General features: G+C 39.9%; 3 protein-coding genes and 3 pseudogenes across 6 annotated transcripts in view; 3 read left to right on the plus strand and 3 right to left on the minus strand.

The window, feature by feature from the left end:
- LOC118124626 (major histocompatibility complex class I-related gene protein) overlaps positions 1-1,296 on the plus strand; it is a 106,058-nt gene extending 104,762 nt beyond the window's left edge. The window contains 3 exon segments of the mRNA XM_047344195.1: positions 175-192; positions 705-789; positions 1,166-1,296. Coding sequence (XP_047200151.1) covers positions 175-192; positions 705-784 — 98 coding nt within the window. The 3' untranslated portion in view covers positions 785-789; positions 1,166-1,296.
- Positions 1-17,500, minus strand: part of LOC118124614 — a 478,051-nt pseudogene that overhangs the window by 248,885 nt on the left and 211,666 nt on the right.
- LOC124851132 (major histocompatibility complex class I-related gene protein-like) overlaps positions 1-17,500 on the plus strand; it is a 208,199-nt gene that overhangs the window by 175,345 nt on the left and 15,354 nt on the right. For 2 of the 4 annotated variants that reach the window (XM_047344201.1, XM_047344200.1), the window contains exons 1-2: positions 14,382-14,539; positions 16,473-16,733. The exons of 1 other annotated variant lie outside the window; for it this stretch is intronic. In XM_047344201.1, coding sequence (XP_047200157.1) covers positions 14,485-14,539; positions 16,473-16,733 — 316 coding nt within the window. In that variant the 5' untranslated portion in view covers positions 14,382-14,484. Of the gene's footprint in view, positions 1-14,381; positions 14,540-16,472; positions 16,734-17,500 lie in introns of those variants that run through there. One more of the 4 variants, XM_047344202.1, reaches the window with a different exon arrangement.
- Positions 1-17,500, plus strand: part of LOC118124654 — a 247,630-nt pseudogene that overhangs the window by 147,301 nt on the left and 82,829 nt on the right.
- Positions 1-17,500, minus strand: part of LOC118124619 — a 268,444-nt pseudogene that overhangs the window by 80,219 nt on the left and 170,725 nt on the right.
- Positions 8,564-17,500, minus strand: part of LOC118122501 (tapasin-like) — a 74,252-nt gene continuing 65,315 nt past the window's right edge. Inside the window, 3 exon segments of the mRNA XM_047344199.1 lie at positions 8,564-8,893; positions 9,182-9,500; positions 9,849-9,977. Of these exon segments, the coding sequence (XP_047200155.1) occupies positions 8,872-8,893; positions 9,182-9,500; positions 9,849-9,977 (470 nt within the window). The 3' untranslated portion in view covers positions 8,564-8,871.

Here is a 17,500-nt window from a genome sequence, read left to right on the forward strand (position 1 = left end):
GCCACATTGCTCTGTTTATAGTGCTCTGCACACAGCGTCCAGCACACAAACAATAAGAAGTGACAGTATGTTGTCGATCGCTTGAGGAGGATCGCCACTGAGAAAACATGACACAATTCAGTTTGTGTTTTTACTGTAATAACTGAAATCATTTGTATTTTCTTCTTATTTCAGCCCAATGTACCTCACCTGGTAAGTAAAACTTCTATTTCTATTCTGTTTTCTTTTATACTAATGTGCTTTATGAGGACATCACGTCACGTTTGCACAGCAGCTGAAAGTACTAACATGTCCAGTTTTATAAAACACCCCCAACACCTCTTTGGTCCACTTTGTACTGGTCCACTTTGTACTGGTCCACTTTGTACTGGTCCACACCGGCGACAGTCAGGGAGGCGTTATGTTTTCAGGCTGTTCATCCGTTCGTCCCCATCTCGTGAACACGATATCTCAGGAAGGCCTCGAGGGAATTTCTTCAAAATTGGCACAAATGTTCACTTCTGCCCATTTTTATTTCAGTGGATATGAGGCTCCCCACAGGAACCTGACCCAGTGCAGGACTCTAGTAAACCCTCTGTAGATTAGACAGGGTTCATTTCGTGCTGAAGAGAGTTTTCAGGACGGTTCCCTGCAGTGTTGGTTGTTTGTAATAAAAGTGTCTGTTCAGAGGAGGATGGACTAACGATGTGTTTCTGACCTCACAGCTGTAAAAGATCCAGGTGCCTTAGAGCCGCTGAAATCAGGTGAACGAGGTTCTAATTCTCCAAGTGAGACGTCCTCCTGAACACAGTGAGTTGCTTCATCTGTTAAACAAAACTGCCTCAAACTAAGTGCAAAGTAACATATGTGTGATCTGTAAAACCTCTGTTTTAATTAGAAATAAAACAATCTGCTGAGAGCAAGGCACAGATCAGAAACCTTCACGTTAATAGGACAGATTAAATGTTGAATTCAAACTCAAATATCAGCAGTGACACAACAATTCAAATGTTAATAAACCCAATATTTAGGGCTTATCAATTTAAGATCAGTGTATTTTTTCTGAGTAAACTTTAATTTCACTGAGAGAATGATGGAAATATTAGGTCTCAATACTGTAAATACATCAAATACGTGGCTTTGTGGAACTGAACATTTCATTTTAATTTCTTTTTTCTCTCTTCAGGTTGATGGACGAGAAGCAGTGTCACCACAGTCTCCCCCTTACGCTGGGAACTCATTGATTATTCATCACTCAAATCATAAACTGATATTCAGGGTCAGACATTGATTGAAATACAAATAATACAAATTTTTTAAAAAAACGACAAATATGAAAATTAAATGGTGGCGTTGATTAAATTTGATCTTTTAGTTAAAAATAAGAAATGTAAACTTCCCTCTGATAAATGTTTGTTTAAATATTGGTAAATCAAATGAGGATTATTACTTTTTCTTTACCTGGAGTGAAGTAAAACACATTTTAAAAAACAATGAAAGTGTCACAACACTGTTCACATGCAGTTAATTTATAGAACATCTTAGTTACAGTTTTATATTTAAATATACATATATAGACACCCACACATCCACATCTTAGGGTCTGGAAATATGATCTGTCTCATGATTCCATAAATCTGTTGCTATGTGACTCACGTATCTCGAGAACCGTTCATTTTATCAGCTTCACACTTGACCTGTGTGTTGTTAAGGGCCCAAGGAAGTGCAGTGTTGAATCTGGTGGGATTTGGACAAGTGATACAATCAATGTTAATGGAATTAAAATAACTTTATAAATTACACACAATAATGAGTTGTTGTCACACACGGACACACAACACGAGCATCAGTACAAAATTAGTTTTCCAGTTAAATATTCTGATTTTATTTTATTTCTAATTTGGCCTGAACAAGAAATTAATTAATCCAGAGTTGCTTGTTTTGTTTTTGTTTGGTTATATTCATGCTTTGCTGTGTTCTTAACCTTTATTAGTTCATTTTAGTGGAGATTATAAAAGGGTTGTGGGATGTTTTAAGTATCTCATATGAAATGTTCTGTAAATATTTCCTGTTTTTAGGGACAAGGGACTTTTCTGTTTTAGCCTTGTTAACATTTACACTGCAAAAATGAAAAGGTTCGAACAGCGCAAAATTACTGAACTTATCTTTCGTAAGTTTAAAAACTTCACATTTTCTCAAAGCTGCGAGTTCCAGTGTCCCTGCTCGTCAGGCTCAGAGGATTCAAGCAGTTCCCATGCAGACTGAGTTGATCACCTGAGCAGTGATGTTCTCCATATGAACATTTGAATACATTGATATCGTCTTGTTGACCACTCGACACTTTACCGCACCCTCAGTCACATTCACTCATACAGTGTTTTTCTGTCCGTCAATACACATTGTCCACGAAGCTGTCAGGTAGTTTTAGCGTTCTGATTCTTGCTTATGGACACTTGGGCATGCGGACCGGAGTAGCTGGGGATCGAACCTGTGCCCCTCTGGTTAGTGGACAATCCAGTCTACCTCCTGAGCCACAGCCGCAGAACCAGAATTTCTGTCCTGTATTCAAGCTAAACACTCACCTTTATGACGTTAGGTCACGTTTCCCCTGATGAGACATGAGACGTGTCATATCACAAACGTACCATTTTGTGTTTTGCCAACATAACTTCAGCAACTTTACAAATTTAACTTAGCAAAGTTAGTTGAAGCAAATACGTTTACAAATCCATTAAATATTCTCTGTTGATTATATTTAGAAATCGCAGTAACACAATTTCAAGTTTTCATTTTTACAGTGTAGAAACTGAACGTTGAGGCTCAACTTCTCTTCTTGTGTTGGGTTTTTATCAATAAATGTTCAATTAAGCTGCTTTGCTGTTTCATTCCTTTTGTACTTCTGTTTTTAATAAAGTCTCTGATGTTCTCTGGGATTTCTGCCTCTTTGTGATTCAACGTGTAGAAAAGTTCAACACATCTGTGAAAGTTCAAATGTTCATTATTGTCCCAGAGAATAAACTAATGTGGATTTGACCTGTAAGAGCAGCAAGGAAAAAGCTATTTGGTCAAACCTGTGAGTCTCAACAGGAAAACGACAAAGACATTTTACACATGACAAGAAAATGATTGTGGTGGTTTTATTATGAAGTAAATTCTCATGTTTGATTTGCTGCTGTCTTTAATAATCTCATTATTATTATTATACAGTAGTTTTTTTAGTCGTGTGTAAAACCACTTTGTGATTGAGTGTGTTTTCATTATCAGACATGAGCAGATCCACTGATCTCTCGCTGACACTCACTCAGATCAGAGCGGTGCTTTGCTTCTTCCTGGGAAAACTGAAATCTGCCCGGAAACCGATGACATTGGAACTGTGAAGGAATTCGTTTTTAGGCTGCTTGGACTCAGCTAGATGTAATGTGCTGTGGGACCCATGGGCCGACACATTTCATTATCTCATTTGTATGCCTGCTACACCGGTGTTTGTCTGATTTGATATCTGCAAGAGAACTGAAGCCATCAATGCAGTCCCTGGTAATGGCACCTGCTCAGACTCTGCTAAATAATTGGACTAACACTTTTCCAGTCCAACTTGTTGAACACTCCTTCAGACTGAGAGATGGCAAGACGTTAGCCTTGATAATTGTCGCATTGTCATAAGCAACTTGCGTAAGAACATATCAGGATAGATGCTTTTGCACGTCCTGTTTGTCGTAGTATTTCTCTAGATCCTCCTGTAATGATCAGGTGATCTAATTATTATTATTATTGTTAGTAGTAATAGTAGATGTAGTAGTAGTTGTATTAGTGGTAGTAGTAGTAACAGTAGTAGTAGTAGCAGTAGTAGTAGTAGTAGTAGTAATAATAGTAGTAGTAGTAGTAGTAATAATAGTAGTAGAAGTAGTAGTAGTAATAATAGTAGTAGTAGTACTAGTAGTAGCAGTAGTGGTAATAGTAGTCGTAGTAGTAGTAGTCGTAATAATAGTAGTAGTAATAATAATAATAGTAGTAGTAGTAGTAGTAGTAATAATAGTAGTAGTAGTAGTAATAGTAGTAGTCATAGTAGTAATAATAGTAGTAGTAGTAGTAGTAATACTAGTAGTAGTAGTCGTAGTAATACTAGTAGTAGTAGTAATAATAGTAGTAGTAGTAATAGTAGTAGTAGTAATACTCGTAGTAGTAGTATTTCTACTCTGATGACCGTTGTGACCTAACACCGCAGCTCGTCAACAGAGGGTTTTATTTTGAAGGTTTCAGCGGATATCCTGTTCCGGTGACTTGTGGGTGTGTTGCCATTAGCAGAGAAGCTAACCGGAAGCTAACAGCGGGACAGAAGTTTCTGAGCTGGTTCTTCACCGGAGTCACGTCACACTCCCTTTCAACCCTCCTCCCCCCCACTACCAGATCTTCCCTCCACCACACCGGAGGAGGAAGACAGAAGAAACCACAACCTGTACAATATTCGTACAGTGAGGTCTGGCCGACAGGGATTTCGTATAATGTTATAGATATTCTATTTGTCTAGTTACTCTCCCGAACACGACAGGTGATGACATGTTGAGCCGCTTGTTGTCTTTTACCCGCTGGCTGTCCAGGTGCTGTCCTGTAAACGGTTCCGGGCTTTGTAGATAATTGGCAAACTCTTTGGAGGAAACCTGGTCTTGTTGGGAGAGACGCGTTCCTCCCACTTGGGATGGAGCAGCTCTCTTATCTAGGAATATTACCCAGTGTATTAAAGGACAACCCAGAGGTGGGACCAGGACGCAGAGCTGCAGTGCTACACACTTCTCTGCGCTCCCTCTGGACCAGTCACACAACCACAACCCATAGAGACTGTGTCTGTCCCCCGTCCCGTTACATTGTTTAAATCAAACAATAACAGAGGAGAATTCCACAAACAAATCTAATACAAATTAACACAACCTCTGCAACAACTCAGGAAACAAAGACTTTTAAATGTGGTCTTTTAAACATTAGATCATTATCATCAAAGGCTGTTTTAGTTAATGAACTAGTCTCAGATCAAAAAATAGATTTATTGTCCCTCACTGAGACCTGGCTGCATCCTGATGAATGTGTCAGCCTAAATGAATCTACCCCCCCCCCAGTCATATAAATTCACACGTTCCCAGAGAATTCGGCCGAGGAGGTGGAGTTGCTGCTATTTTTAACTCCAGTCTATCAATTAATCCTAAACCTAAACTAAGCTACAACTCATTTGAATGTCTTGTTCTTAGTCTTCCACACCAATCAAAGAAACACCAACAGCCAATCATATTTGCTGTAGTTCACCGTGCTCCTGGGGCTTATACGGAATTTTTAACAGAATTCCCTGAGTTTTTATCAAACCTAGTCCTAAAGACCGATAAAATTATTATTGTTGGTGACTTTAATATTCATGTTGACAATAATAAAGATAGCCTTAGCGTAGCATTTATTTCAATACTAGACTCAATTGGTTTCAGTCAGTGTGTACACCAACCTACTCATTGTTGTAACCACACACTTGACCTTGTATTATCATACGGTGTCAAAATTGAACATCTAACAGTACTCCGGCGCAATCCAATTCTATCAGGCCACAATTTAATAACCTTCAACTTTTCATTATCAGAATATATGCCACTAATAAAAAACTCATTTTCTAGATGTCTACCTGATAGCGCTGTAGCTAAATTTAAGGAAATAATTCCGATTACATTTAAACCCGTATTATCCGTCGATATAAACAACAAATTCATTAAAAACCCCAGCTCCACTGAGATTGACCATCTCGTCGATAGCTCTGTAGACTCATTACGATTAACATTAGACTCAATAGCGCCTCTAAAAAAGTACGTAAAACATAGTAAATTAGCTCCGTGGTATAATTCCAAGACACATGAGTTAAAACAAGTATCAAGAAAACTAGAAAGGAAGTGGCACTCCAGCGGCCGTGTTGAATATCTCCTAGACTGGAAGAGCAGTGTTAAAGCATATAAGAAGGCTCCACAAAGCAAGAGCTGCCTACTACTCAAAACTAATAGAAGAGAATAAAAACAACCCCAGGTTTCTCTTCAGCTCTGTAGCCAGGCTGACTGAGAGTCACACCTCCACCGAACCCAGTATTCCTCGATCCCTAGGGTCGATCCCTTCTCTCTGATCAGCCTTGATCAGCTGACCAAACTAATGTTGTGCCATAATGCATCAAACGTGATACCATAAAATGGTGTGCCTTTCGGCATTCAATAAATTTGGTTATCAAAATAAAATATGAAATATGAATATTTTATTATTAATATTAAATAATAACTTTAATTGATTAAAGTTACCTCGGGGCACCACCCTTCAAAGGAAGGGAAAAGATAGCCAATTTATTGAATAAGTCTCATAAAAGTACTAACTACAAATTTGGAACTCTGATTCACAATTAAATTAATAACTATAACCAAAATTACCATATAGATAGTTAGCTAAGTTGAAGGATATGGAGTTCTTGACAGTGTAGAGGTTGGCAAAATTCACTTATGCAACATTAATAAAAAAGCATTTGTGAAAGTAAAACGTTTATTATGAATATAATAAAGTATAAAACACAAATTACTAACAGTGTGATTACTAAACAAAGATGTGTATATGAGTATACGTGTGTGTGTCTGTGTGTCTGTGTGCTTCCAAAATGGCGGCTGGCCAAAGAGATAACACCCTCCCCCACCTATTGGAATGTTTACGACCTGTAGAGATAATGAGGTGAAGGGATATGCGTGTGTCTGTGTGTGTGTGTGCCAAATTAGACAAAGTTACTAGATTGGATGCAACGAAAGACTGTGCAGAGCATAACAGACTAACATTACTTTCTCAATAACTTGTACCCAAAATATCACAACACCACAAATCAAATTTATAAACATCACACCGAATCGAATAAACAGTCTTGCTTAGCCTAGTATAATTATTAAGCCCAGTTGTGTTACCCGTCCGTGGAAAGGGGAAAAAGGAAGTTGCTGTGCAGTTCGCAGTTTTGTGTCGTCTTGCAAGTCTGTGGCTCTTGCCTTGGTGATTCTGTTGAGCTGTGTAGCTCAGTTGCTGGTTGAAGTTTTCCTGCAGGACATCGCATCGCTGCTAGGAGGGTTGGTAGAGCTTGGAGTATGAGGAGGTTTCCTTGGTGAGATGAGCTGGAAGCTGCACCTTTGTGCTCCTCTCGAAGAGTTGGATGGAAAAAGAGGATGTGAGCTGGAGAAGAGGCTCGACAGACTTCCCTCCTGTGGAAGGATTGTAGGACGAGGACAGAAGAGACAGAAGAGGGGGAGACCTGGCCTTATATTGGCCCGGTGACCTCACAGGTCATGGGGTCCAGAGTGACCAATGGGAGTTGAAACCTGTGTCCCTGGGGGGGTTTTCACACCTCTGTGTGATGTTGATGGCCCCTGGGAGACTGAGTCCTGGAGGGACATGCGGCTTCAGGTTTTTGGCTGCTGTTAAGACTAAAATCTATGTTTTCCTTTGAATATTGTTAAGACTAAAATCTATGTTTTCCTTTGAATATTGTTAAGACTAAAATCTATGTTTTTCTTTGAATATGTGTCTGTGAAGATGGCAATGAAACTGAACTCTAAACAAGTGCAGTATGTTGGACAGGGGTGGGGGGGCAGGGGCACTTTGGGCTGAATATGTGGGAAAATGTGCGGCCTTCACATAGTGACTGATAGTAGCCGTTGCTGGCTGGTTTTAATCTTGAAGTTGATTGTTGTGTGTGTGTGTGTGTGCGTCACATCGCAGTTCAGTCTTGCACCTGTCTGATAATGCCTGTTTGAGAAGACTGTACATCTGTGGCAGACAATACACTGTACTTTGACTTGTTCTCATACCTAACTTACTATATTACAGCATAAACTCCATTAGCTTTATTTCAAACATCACACATACATGAATGCACTGTTTTCTTAAAAAACTGTGACATACCCTTAGAAAGAATTCAATCAGCTGCCACTAGGGTCTGAAGGACAAATAGGAAAGGCGCATGCCATACTGAAAACTCACAAGCTGTCAGCCGATTCAAGGCTTGTTTTAAAACACCAAACCAAACACTGTCAGAATGTGAAGATTTTCCCAGCTACTGTCAAAGGAGGGACGAAACTGGGAGCGGCTCCTCATCATTGGCAGATTCCAGTGCCTAGAGGCTGGGACCAGCCTGTGCACTAGCCACGTGACTCCCCCTCCCAATGAAGTTCTACCTATTATTATAAATATTGCACCTGTCGTCTGCTCGGGGCGACTCTTGACTTCCCCGGCGGTATTAGGCGGCTTGGGGCTGTACGTTGAGTGCCCATAGCTATGTAGTAGCTGTTCATTGCTTCTAAATAAATACTTTGTTGAACCAGACCGACTCTACCATCTCTACCTAAGGAAAAAAGAACACAACACTGCACATATAGGCAGAGCTTTGGTCTCCCAAAAACCAGGTCCCAACACTAATCTCATGTTCTAAACCAACAACCTGTATCTTACATCCCATTCCTACAAAAGTACTTAAAGAAATTCTGCCCCTAATTATTAATATCGAAGGTATCAAATTGCTCCAAATTCGACACAACACTAAACAGGACCTTCAACAATTCACATGAAAAGCTGATAAGATGAACGGTTCTCGAGATATGCAAAACACAGACAGACAGAGATGTCTGGAAGTAGTAGATAGATGGTAAGAGAGTATCAAGCCTTTTGCAGCTTGAAACCACTAAATGGTTCAGATCATTCACGACACATGAATAATATTATTATTGTCAGTTTAGAAATAATGTTTCTGTTCAATTGCTGTTGTTTTATTAGATACCTGAGCTGGAAAAGGTCCAGGAGACCAACTCGATGAGACCGTAGAGCACGAGCGCCACACCAACCATCGCCATCGAGTCCTCAATAGACAGAGAACCGAATCCTGTAAAAGAGAAGAACACACAATTCAAGCCTTAATGGATTCTCTCATATCAGATTTGCTTCTTTATTGTCAATCAGGATGAAAATTATTCATTTAATCTTTAACATTTCACTGTCACATGTAGCAAACGAGTTAAAACGATCGTATCCCCCATAAAAAGCTATTTCTCTCAAGGATGAAATGAAAAGGGTGAACATCAGTTTTACCTCAACATTACTTTGACTCTTTGCTTTTATTTCATACTTTACCCGTATCTTATATGAACAAAACCAAATTCTTCCACATTACCGATGACACTGAGGGACGTGCTGGCCCGTCGTGTGCCTCCAGGGTGGACGGCCACACAGGTGAGCCCCCCCCCCCGTGCCCAGGTTAGAGGTGTCGAGCTCCAGCTGGGCACTCTGGCCGTAGGTGCCATCCCACGCCTGCCTGTGGCCCGTTACGCTGGCTGATTCCAGAGGTCTGGACTTCCCATCTGCGCCTTTAAACTCCCAGCTCAGCTCCAGGGAGAGCGGGGCGAAGCCGGACGCTTCACACTGGACAACCAAAGTCTGTCCGGGAACAGCGAGGGGCAGAGGGGAGGGGTGGATGGAGAGGGATGGAGGTTCTGAAAACAAAAAAGAGAAAGTTAATCATTTTACTCTTGTTCCCAATGAAATCACGTTTATTACAGAGCTGGTGCTAATTCTATAACTTGTGTATTTCAGTGTGGTTTGAAAGCGAATGCTGTGCAATCTGGGACAATTTCCAGGCACCCAGCGTACGGGGGTTTTCATGCATGTGAGTATAGACGGAGATTAATACTGATTGAAAGCCAAAATGTTCGAGTGGACAGAGATGATTCTTCCCGGACTCAAAACACATCCTTCCACCAAATTTACTGAAAATCTGTTCCGTTGTTAAATAAAAACCAAATAACAAACAACAGGGGTGAGAACATAATCTTTTCCCTCACCTACAATCTCAAGCTCCACCGCCACCTGAGCCTGAAGGTACGGCAGATGCACGGTGCAAATATACGTCCCGGAGTGACGCACTTTCGTCTCCTGCAGGATCAGGGATGCATTTCCTTTCTGGTGCAAACCCTCAAAGTCCAGTGTGGCCCCTTCCTCCTGGGTGTCAGCCACACGGTCTGTCTTGCCGTCGTAAGCCAGAACCAGTCGTCCTTTGCCTCTGAACTGGTAACGCCACTCGACGGCGAAACCCGACCCGGACAGAGGCGAGGAAGGATCGACCCAGAAACCACAGTCCAGCAGCACTGGCTTCCCGAGCCGGGCCTGCACTGAGACGGTTTTACTGCTGACACTCAGGATCACTGAGGAAACAGACAGTGAGGAGGGAGAGATTCAAACTACCACATACGACTCAGGTATGATACACATTTTCCTCAGTGTTACCATTTGGCTCTTTGGTTGCCGTGGGAGACCGCATGATGCTGGAAATGACCAGCTGTTTGTTGAGCCCCAGTAGCGCAGCCGAGAACCAATCAGCTTGCAGGTACACGGGGCTGAAGCCAGTGACTGTGAGTGGAGCAACCCATTTGAGTGTGGAGGGCTGATGCAGGAAGGGCTGATCTCACACTGGGCCTTCTGCAGCGAGCCTCTGGTGGGGGCCGAGAGGACTGGTGGCAGAGCGTGGCAGCCGGGTCTGAGGACAGAGTCAGAAAGTTAACATGTAACCATGGACTGTAGTTGAAGACGGACGGCGCTTCTCCACTTTCTCCAAAGGTCCAGAAATGAAGCCAAAACATCTGACCTGAATACGAATCTTGTGCATTTGGAGCCAGAGACTGCGTAGTAGATATCGGGGGATGAGCCGCGGCAGCAAGGTCCCGTCAGTCTCATTCTGAGCTCACCTGTGATAAAGAAGACTCTGTCCGGGTTGATGTCGGAGGGAATCTGTTCTGACGCTGCATCTCGGCTGTTTGCGTCTGTCCTGATATAAAGCAGGACAGACGCTCCTCGTCGCTCCTCCTCGACCCACATGGTCCTGTACTAACCAGCACTCCACCGCCGGACACCTGCTGCTGCTGCTGCTGCAGGCTTTAGACAATTTAACAAGAAAATGACAGAGAAATAATATAAATAAAGTGTTAAACATGAGTTTAACAAGATTACACAATGCTGATATTATAGCCCGTATTAATGTGTAATCAGTGGTGGAGATACTCCATCAGTCCCCCTGTATTTACCAGTGAAACACAGAACCTGCTATAGTTACATTCACTAATAAGTCTGTTGCAGTTTCAGTGTCATAGGAAATGAAAAATGAAAATGAATTATACATAATGTCTTCTGTCTTCATTAAAATATGGCTGTTAAAAATTACAGTAAAACTCTGATTAACTCCAGGTAACAACAACAACAATATTATTATTATTATTATTATTATTTGTTTGTTCACTCTGCACTTTCGTTTTCTAGCTTGGTGTAATAACATTTTCCACCACGAGAGGGCGGGGTGCACAACGTCACTGCACGCTTCAAACCAAACTCCATTCAGAAATATACTAAAAGTTTAAAGAAGTGATCTCACATGGGCCAAATAAATTAAATAAGATATTTGACAAGTAACTGTGTCTTTATGCTAAATTCGGCTCATATATGACTCACACACACACACGTTTTACTGTATTACAATAAACTGAAACTGTCTGTTCTAAATGGATTAGATTCATTAATTAACCTAAATACGAATTTATGTATAAATTACTTAATTGCTACTAATAAATGTGTATTTAGGTTTTCTTTTGATGTCCCCCCTTTAAAAACAATATTGTCATTATTATTATTAATTCTCTGCGGTTTTCCGGAGGAGAATCTGGACAGAGGTCACACAAGGACACGAAACACAAACACGAGTTGGTCTTGAATAAGCTTTTGGTTTTATCTGGGTGTGATGAGTCACCATTGCTGCATCAAAAGTTCACAGCCCATGTTTACATATACTTTTAACATGCAAATATTCTGTATGAGATTATTGCATACATATTTTTTATACGATGCAGTGTCTTGTCATTTTAATGAATGTCCACGTGTGTGTGTGTGTGTGTGTGTGTGTGTGTGTGTGTGTGTGTGTGTGTGTGTGTGTGTGTGTGTGTTTTATGACAAAGTTTGATCACTGTTTACCTTGATTGTGTTTGTGCAGGAAGTATTCTGTTGGACACCAGAGGAATTTGGACAAACGAGGAGGACAAGAAGCCTCAGTGTCCTGAAAGAGACAAATGAAACCATCAGTGTGATCCGCCCTCAGATCAAGCATCAAGACTCAGCGTCATATAACCAAAGAAAAGCAAACAGTCATGGGGTTTACCAGAAACAGGGATGTGCTGTTTGTGCCTGGTGGGGGCGCTGTGGCACTGTGAGAACTGAACAAGAGATCTAACCCGTACACACACACACACACATATAAACACTGTCCTCCTCCAGGATTTCAGAGGACATTATATGGACTTACATTGATTTTCTGGAGACGTACTCAAAACCTTCAGTCCTACCTTTAAACTAAACCTTCAGTAAAACCTTATCCAAAACCAAAATATCATATAATATACTGTATATATAAAACAACACATCAAGTCTGGTTTGGGCCACTTAAGATTAGTCGTCTCTCTTTAAACTTACATTATTTCCCTTAAACAACTGTTCAAGGCTCAATCTGGTGTAATGATCCAATGTTCCTCTAAAAGAAATGATTGGAGAAGAGAAAACATTTAGAATGAGCAGGAGAACTTCGTTGTTTCTTTCATCCTCTCACACACGACCCCTCAGGTGTGTGTTGGGACCTTTAAAGTGGGACAGAGCCCAGGTTCTCAATGAGTGGACATCACTACCTCACAGTATATTTGTTTAACTGTCTCGGTGAACTCTTATGGTCGAGTGTGGGATGAGCCTTCGTCAACCAAGCCTCGGTGTCAAACATCGATTCAGTGGAACACGAATGATGCGACATTTTACAAAGTGCTTGGTGAACAGAAAGTCGAGAGTGAAACAGAAATGAAACACGACATCAGCTGTTCAAACATCAACAGAAGAGTCAAATTTCTCTCGTCTGAGCAGTTTTCAGCAACACAACAGAACTGAGTCTGATCTGATGCTTGTGTTCAGTTTCTGCTTTGGTTTTATTATTTAACTTGTGAGTGAAACAGACGTAAAATATGGCTTCACGTTCACTATCTTGTGTTATTATATTGTCTGTCTTAACAATGGGGCTCATCTGTGTTAGTTAGTTGTTTGCCTCTGTGGGGGGGGCTTGTTTTCAGGTTGTCTGTCCGTCCGTCCCATACTCATGACTTGAGATATATCTGGGATTCCTTGAGGGAGTTTCTTAAAATTTGGTACAAATTTGGATTCTGGACGAACTGATTAGTTTTGGTGGTCAAAGGTCAAAGGTGAAGTTCACCTGGACTCACAAAATATGTTTTTGGCCTCTTGAATGTGACCTCTGACCTCTGGGAGGGAATTTCTTCAACTTGAGATGAACTGGTTAGATTTCAGAGGTCAAAAGTAAAGGTCATGGTGACCTCGTATGAATCTGGAAAAATAAATGTGTAGAAAGATGTAGACAGAAACTGCACTGGTACAAATACATGATCCTACAAATACAATAATCCTATAAACAGATTATCTTACAAATGTGTTGCACTACGTATAAATGATCTTAAAAATATATTATCCTACAAGTACAATATCCTACTAATACATTATCATACAAGTACAATATCCTACAAATACATTATCATACAAGTACAATATAATATCCTACAAATACATTATCATACAAGTACAATATCCTACAAATACATTATCATACAAGTACATTATCCTACAAGTACAATATCCTACAAATACATTATCATACAAGTACAATATCCTACAAATACATTATCATACAAGTACAATATCCTACTAGTACAATATCCTTCAAATACATTATCATACAAGTACAATATCCTACAAATACATTATCTTACAAGTACAATATCTGACTAATACATTATCCTACAAGTACAATATCCTACAAATACATTATCATACAAGTACAATATCTTACAAATACATTATCATACAAGTACATTATCCTACAAGTACAATGCACAATATCCTACAAATACATTATCATACAAGTACAATATCCTACAAATACATTATCATACAAGTACAATATCCTACTAGTACAATATCCTACAAATACATTATCATACAAGTACAATATCTGACTAATACATTATCCTACAAGTACAATATCCTACAAATACAATAATACAATAAACACATTATCTTATAAATGTGTTGCTCTACGTATAAATGATCTTAAACATATATTATTCGACTCTACAGGGTGTGAAGTTATAACACTACGCAGTTCGTTACTTTCACTTTTCCTTCTACAACCTCAGTGGCTGAGTTTCACCCAGTTTTAAGTGACGTAGAGGCTGATCCTAAATTCCCATTGGCTCAGAGGATGTCCCCGCCCCACAGTTTGTCCTCGTCTCCCCTGGTTTCGTCTCTTGTCTCCTCAGTCCGTCTCTCTGTGGAGAGAAGAGCTCATCTACCTTCAGCCCAGCAAAGAGGAATACACCACCGCTCACCATGTTCACTGTACTGTCCCTGCTTCTCCTGGCAGGAGCACACAGCGCGACGGCACGTGAGTTAAAGTCCACGTTTCTACTTTATTTGATTGTGTTTGGTCGATTTGAAGTGAAAGTAAAAATGCTCCATGTTTCTAAAAGACACTAAAATGATTTGAGGTCTATTGTAATGTTTGATGTTTGGTTCCTTCGTTGCAGATTTGAGAAGTTTAGTAACGTTTCAAAGACATGATTTAAAAGTTCATGTTAGTGAATGTCATCGATCTCATGGAAGAAGGAAAGATTATATTCTATTTCTGAAAAGATCAACTGAACAGGGACTTTTCTTTCTTTGGATCCTGACCGTTATTTGACTTCTTACTCTGGTCAGAACCATTAAGATCGACACGGTCCGAGCTGGTTCTGGACGAAATGACGCAGCGATTCTGAAGCGAAAGAGTCCAACAGACTCCGATGAATCAGGAAACAGTGAAAAACGAAGCCACGTTTAAACTCAGCGATGAAACAAAGAGTTTCTTGTCTTGTGCACATTATGAACTTTATTATTTCAGACTTATTTATTCATGACGTGTCTCATGTTTCATGTTGGTTTATAAAAAGTTGTGAAGAAATAACAGGTTCAGTCCGTTGATATGAATCAAGACTGTTATTGATGTAAATATATATATTTTAAATTATCATTTTAGTTATTTATGATTCATCTCCCAGCGACTCAAACACCTCAGTTATTCATCTAAACTGTGAAAACTGACAAATAAGGCGACGACTCAGGTTTGGGTTTGTTATTGTAGTCAGTAGATGGCGCTGTTTCCATAGTAACAGGAAGCTGCTGAGGACAAACAGCTTCCTGCTTTGTTGGTACAATGTTCAACATCATTTAGTCTGATAAAGACCGTGAGTAACATCACTGACATGAGATATTACTAAGTAATGATCTGTTATCAATGTGACCTCCTCCTCCAATACAATCAACACACATTGTTACTAACACAAAACACAAATTCATCTCTAATGTAAATGATGTCAGTGAAAAGAAGCAGGGAGACAAAGAATCAGGACGAGGCTGCCTCCATGATGAATACATGACAGATGTCTGTTAATACTTTCTAATGTGATAACATCTGCACTGAAGCCGGACTGCTTGATGTGAGTCTGTCACAGATATGAAGGTATCAGCCTTTATGTTTGCTCACATGCACCAAGTGTATTTTTACAGAATAAACAAAGAATAAGTGCATTTATCACATCTTCTTTTAAAAAAACAGACATTTTATTTTCTTAATTCAAGTTCTGTTTGGACGCATTATCAGATTTATAGTTATTTATAATGAAGCTTATGTTTAACATTTAAACATCAAGTCTCAATTACATGTCTTTGTCATAAGTATTTGACTTTGACATCTTAGGAATCAGAGCCAAACGTACAGATGAATTATTTTCAGTCGATGGATCTGAATCAGAAATGTTGTTGACAACCTAATGAACATGTTGTCGTGTTGTTATTGTTGTCAAATATTTTCTGAGTCTATACATTTAAAAAATAGTCAAGCCCTTCCTGTAACAATGTCCCACTTTGTTTTGTTAACTGGGTCCAGTATAAATGTATATGTGTATATATGGATTAATATATATTGATATATAAAGAGAGAGAAACCAACTATTTAAGGACTTTAAGAATAAAAGTCTCATTGACTAACTGGAAATTGAAGTAGTTTCACTTCACATTAAATACTCTGCAGTAGAAAATATGATTTTCTAATATTAAACATTTGAGTCGTTAGATTGAATCCATTTTTAAGACGTAGCAGAATATTCAAAGTAAAGAGAGTCTGGACTCTGGAGCAGACGTTTTATCTATGAATGTGTTTTTGTGTTTGTTTACCTCACAACAGCTGAAGTTGTCTTGAATGTGCTTCATGTCTTCTTGACTCTCAGTGATTTATAAAACAGTCTGAAAACTAAAGTCATGACTTGAACTTTTTCTTGCAGGGATTCACTCTCTGAAGTATTTCCACACTGCGTCCTCTCAAGTCCCAAACCTTCCAGAGTTTGTGGGTGTTGGTTTGGTTGATGACGTTCAGATGATTCACTATGACAGCAACACAGAGAAAGCAGAACCCAAACAGGACTGGATGTTAAACGCAAATGATGCAAAGTACTGGGAGAGGGAGACTCAGGGTTATTTGAGTTACCAGCAGACCTTCAAAGTCAACATGGAAACCTTAAAGGAACGCTTCAACCAAACTGGAGGTTTGTTTACATTTCACTCTAATAATAACACAACACACACACATACACACACTCTCTCTCACACACTCACACTCTCACACATGCACACACTTACACTCGCACACATAAACACACACACACACATACACACACAGGCACACTCACACACATAAACACGCACACACTCACACAAACGCACACACACAATCACACACACACACACACAATCACCCTTGCTTATTAAAACACACGCACACTCAAACAAAGGCAATCACACTCACAAACATAAGCACACACAAACAAACAGACACACACACCAAAACATACACACACTCTCTCTCACAGACACAATTACGCTAACACACCAAAACATGCACACACAATCACAAACATGCACACAATCACGCACACACAAAATAGCACACACAATCACACTTACACTCACACAAACGCGCACACACAATCACACCCACACACATAAACACACTCACACACTTATACAATCTCACTCACACACATAAACACATGCACACACTCACACACATGCACACACTCACACAACACACACACACACATACACACACAATCACACTCACACACCAAAACATGCACACACACACAAACGCGCACACACAGTCACACTCACACACATAAACACGCACACACTCACACAAACGCACACACACAATCACCCTTGCACATTAACACACAATCACACTCACACACACAAACACAATCACACTCACACACATAAACATACACACATTCACTCTTGCTTATTTAAACAC

The sequence above is a fragment of the Hippoglossus stenolepis genome, chromosome 17 (genome assembly GCF_022539355.2).
Source record: "Hippoglossus stenolepis isolate QCI-W04-F060 chromosome 17, HSTE1.2, whole genome shotgun sequence".
Lineage (NCBI taxonomy): Eukaryota > Metazoa > Chordata > Actinopteri > Pleuronectiformes > Pleuronectidae > Hippoglossus > Hippoglossus stenolepis.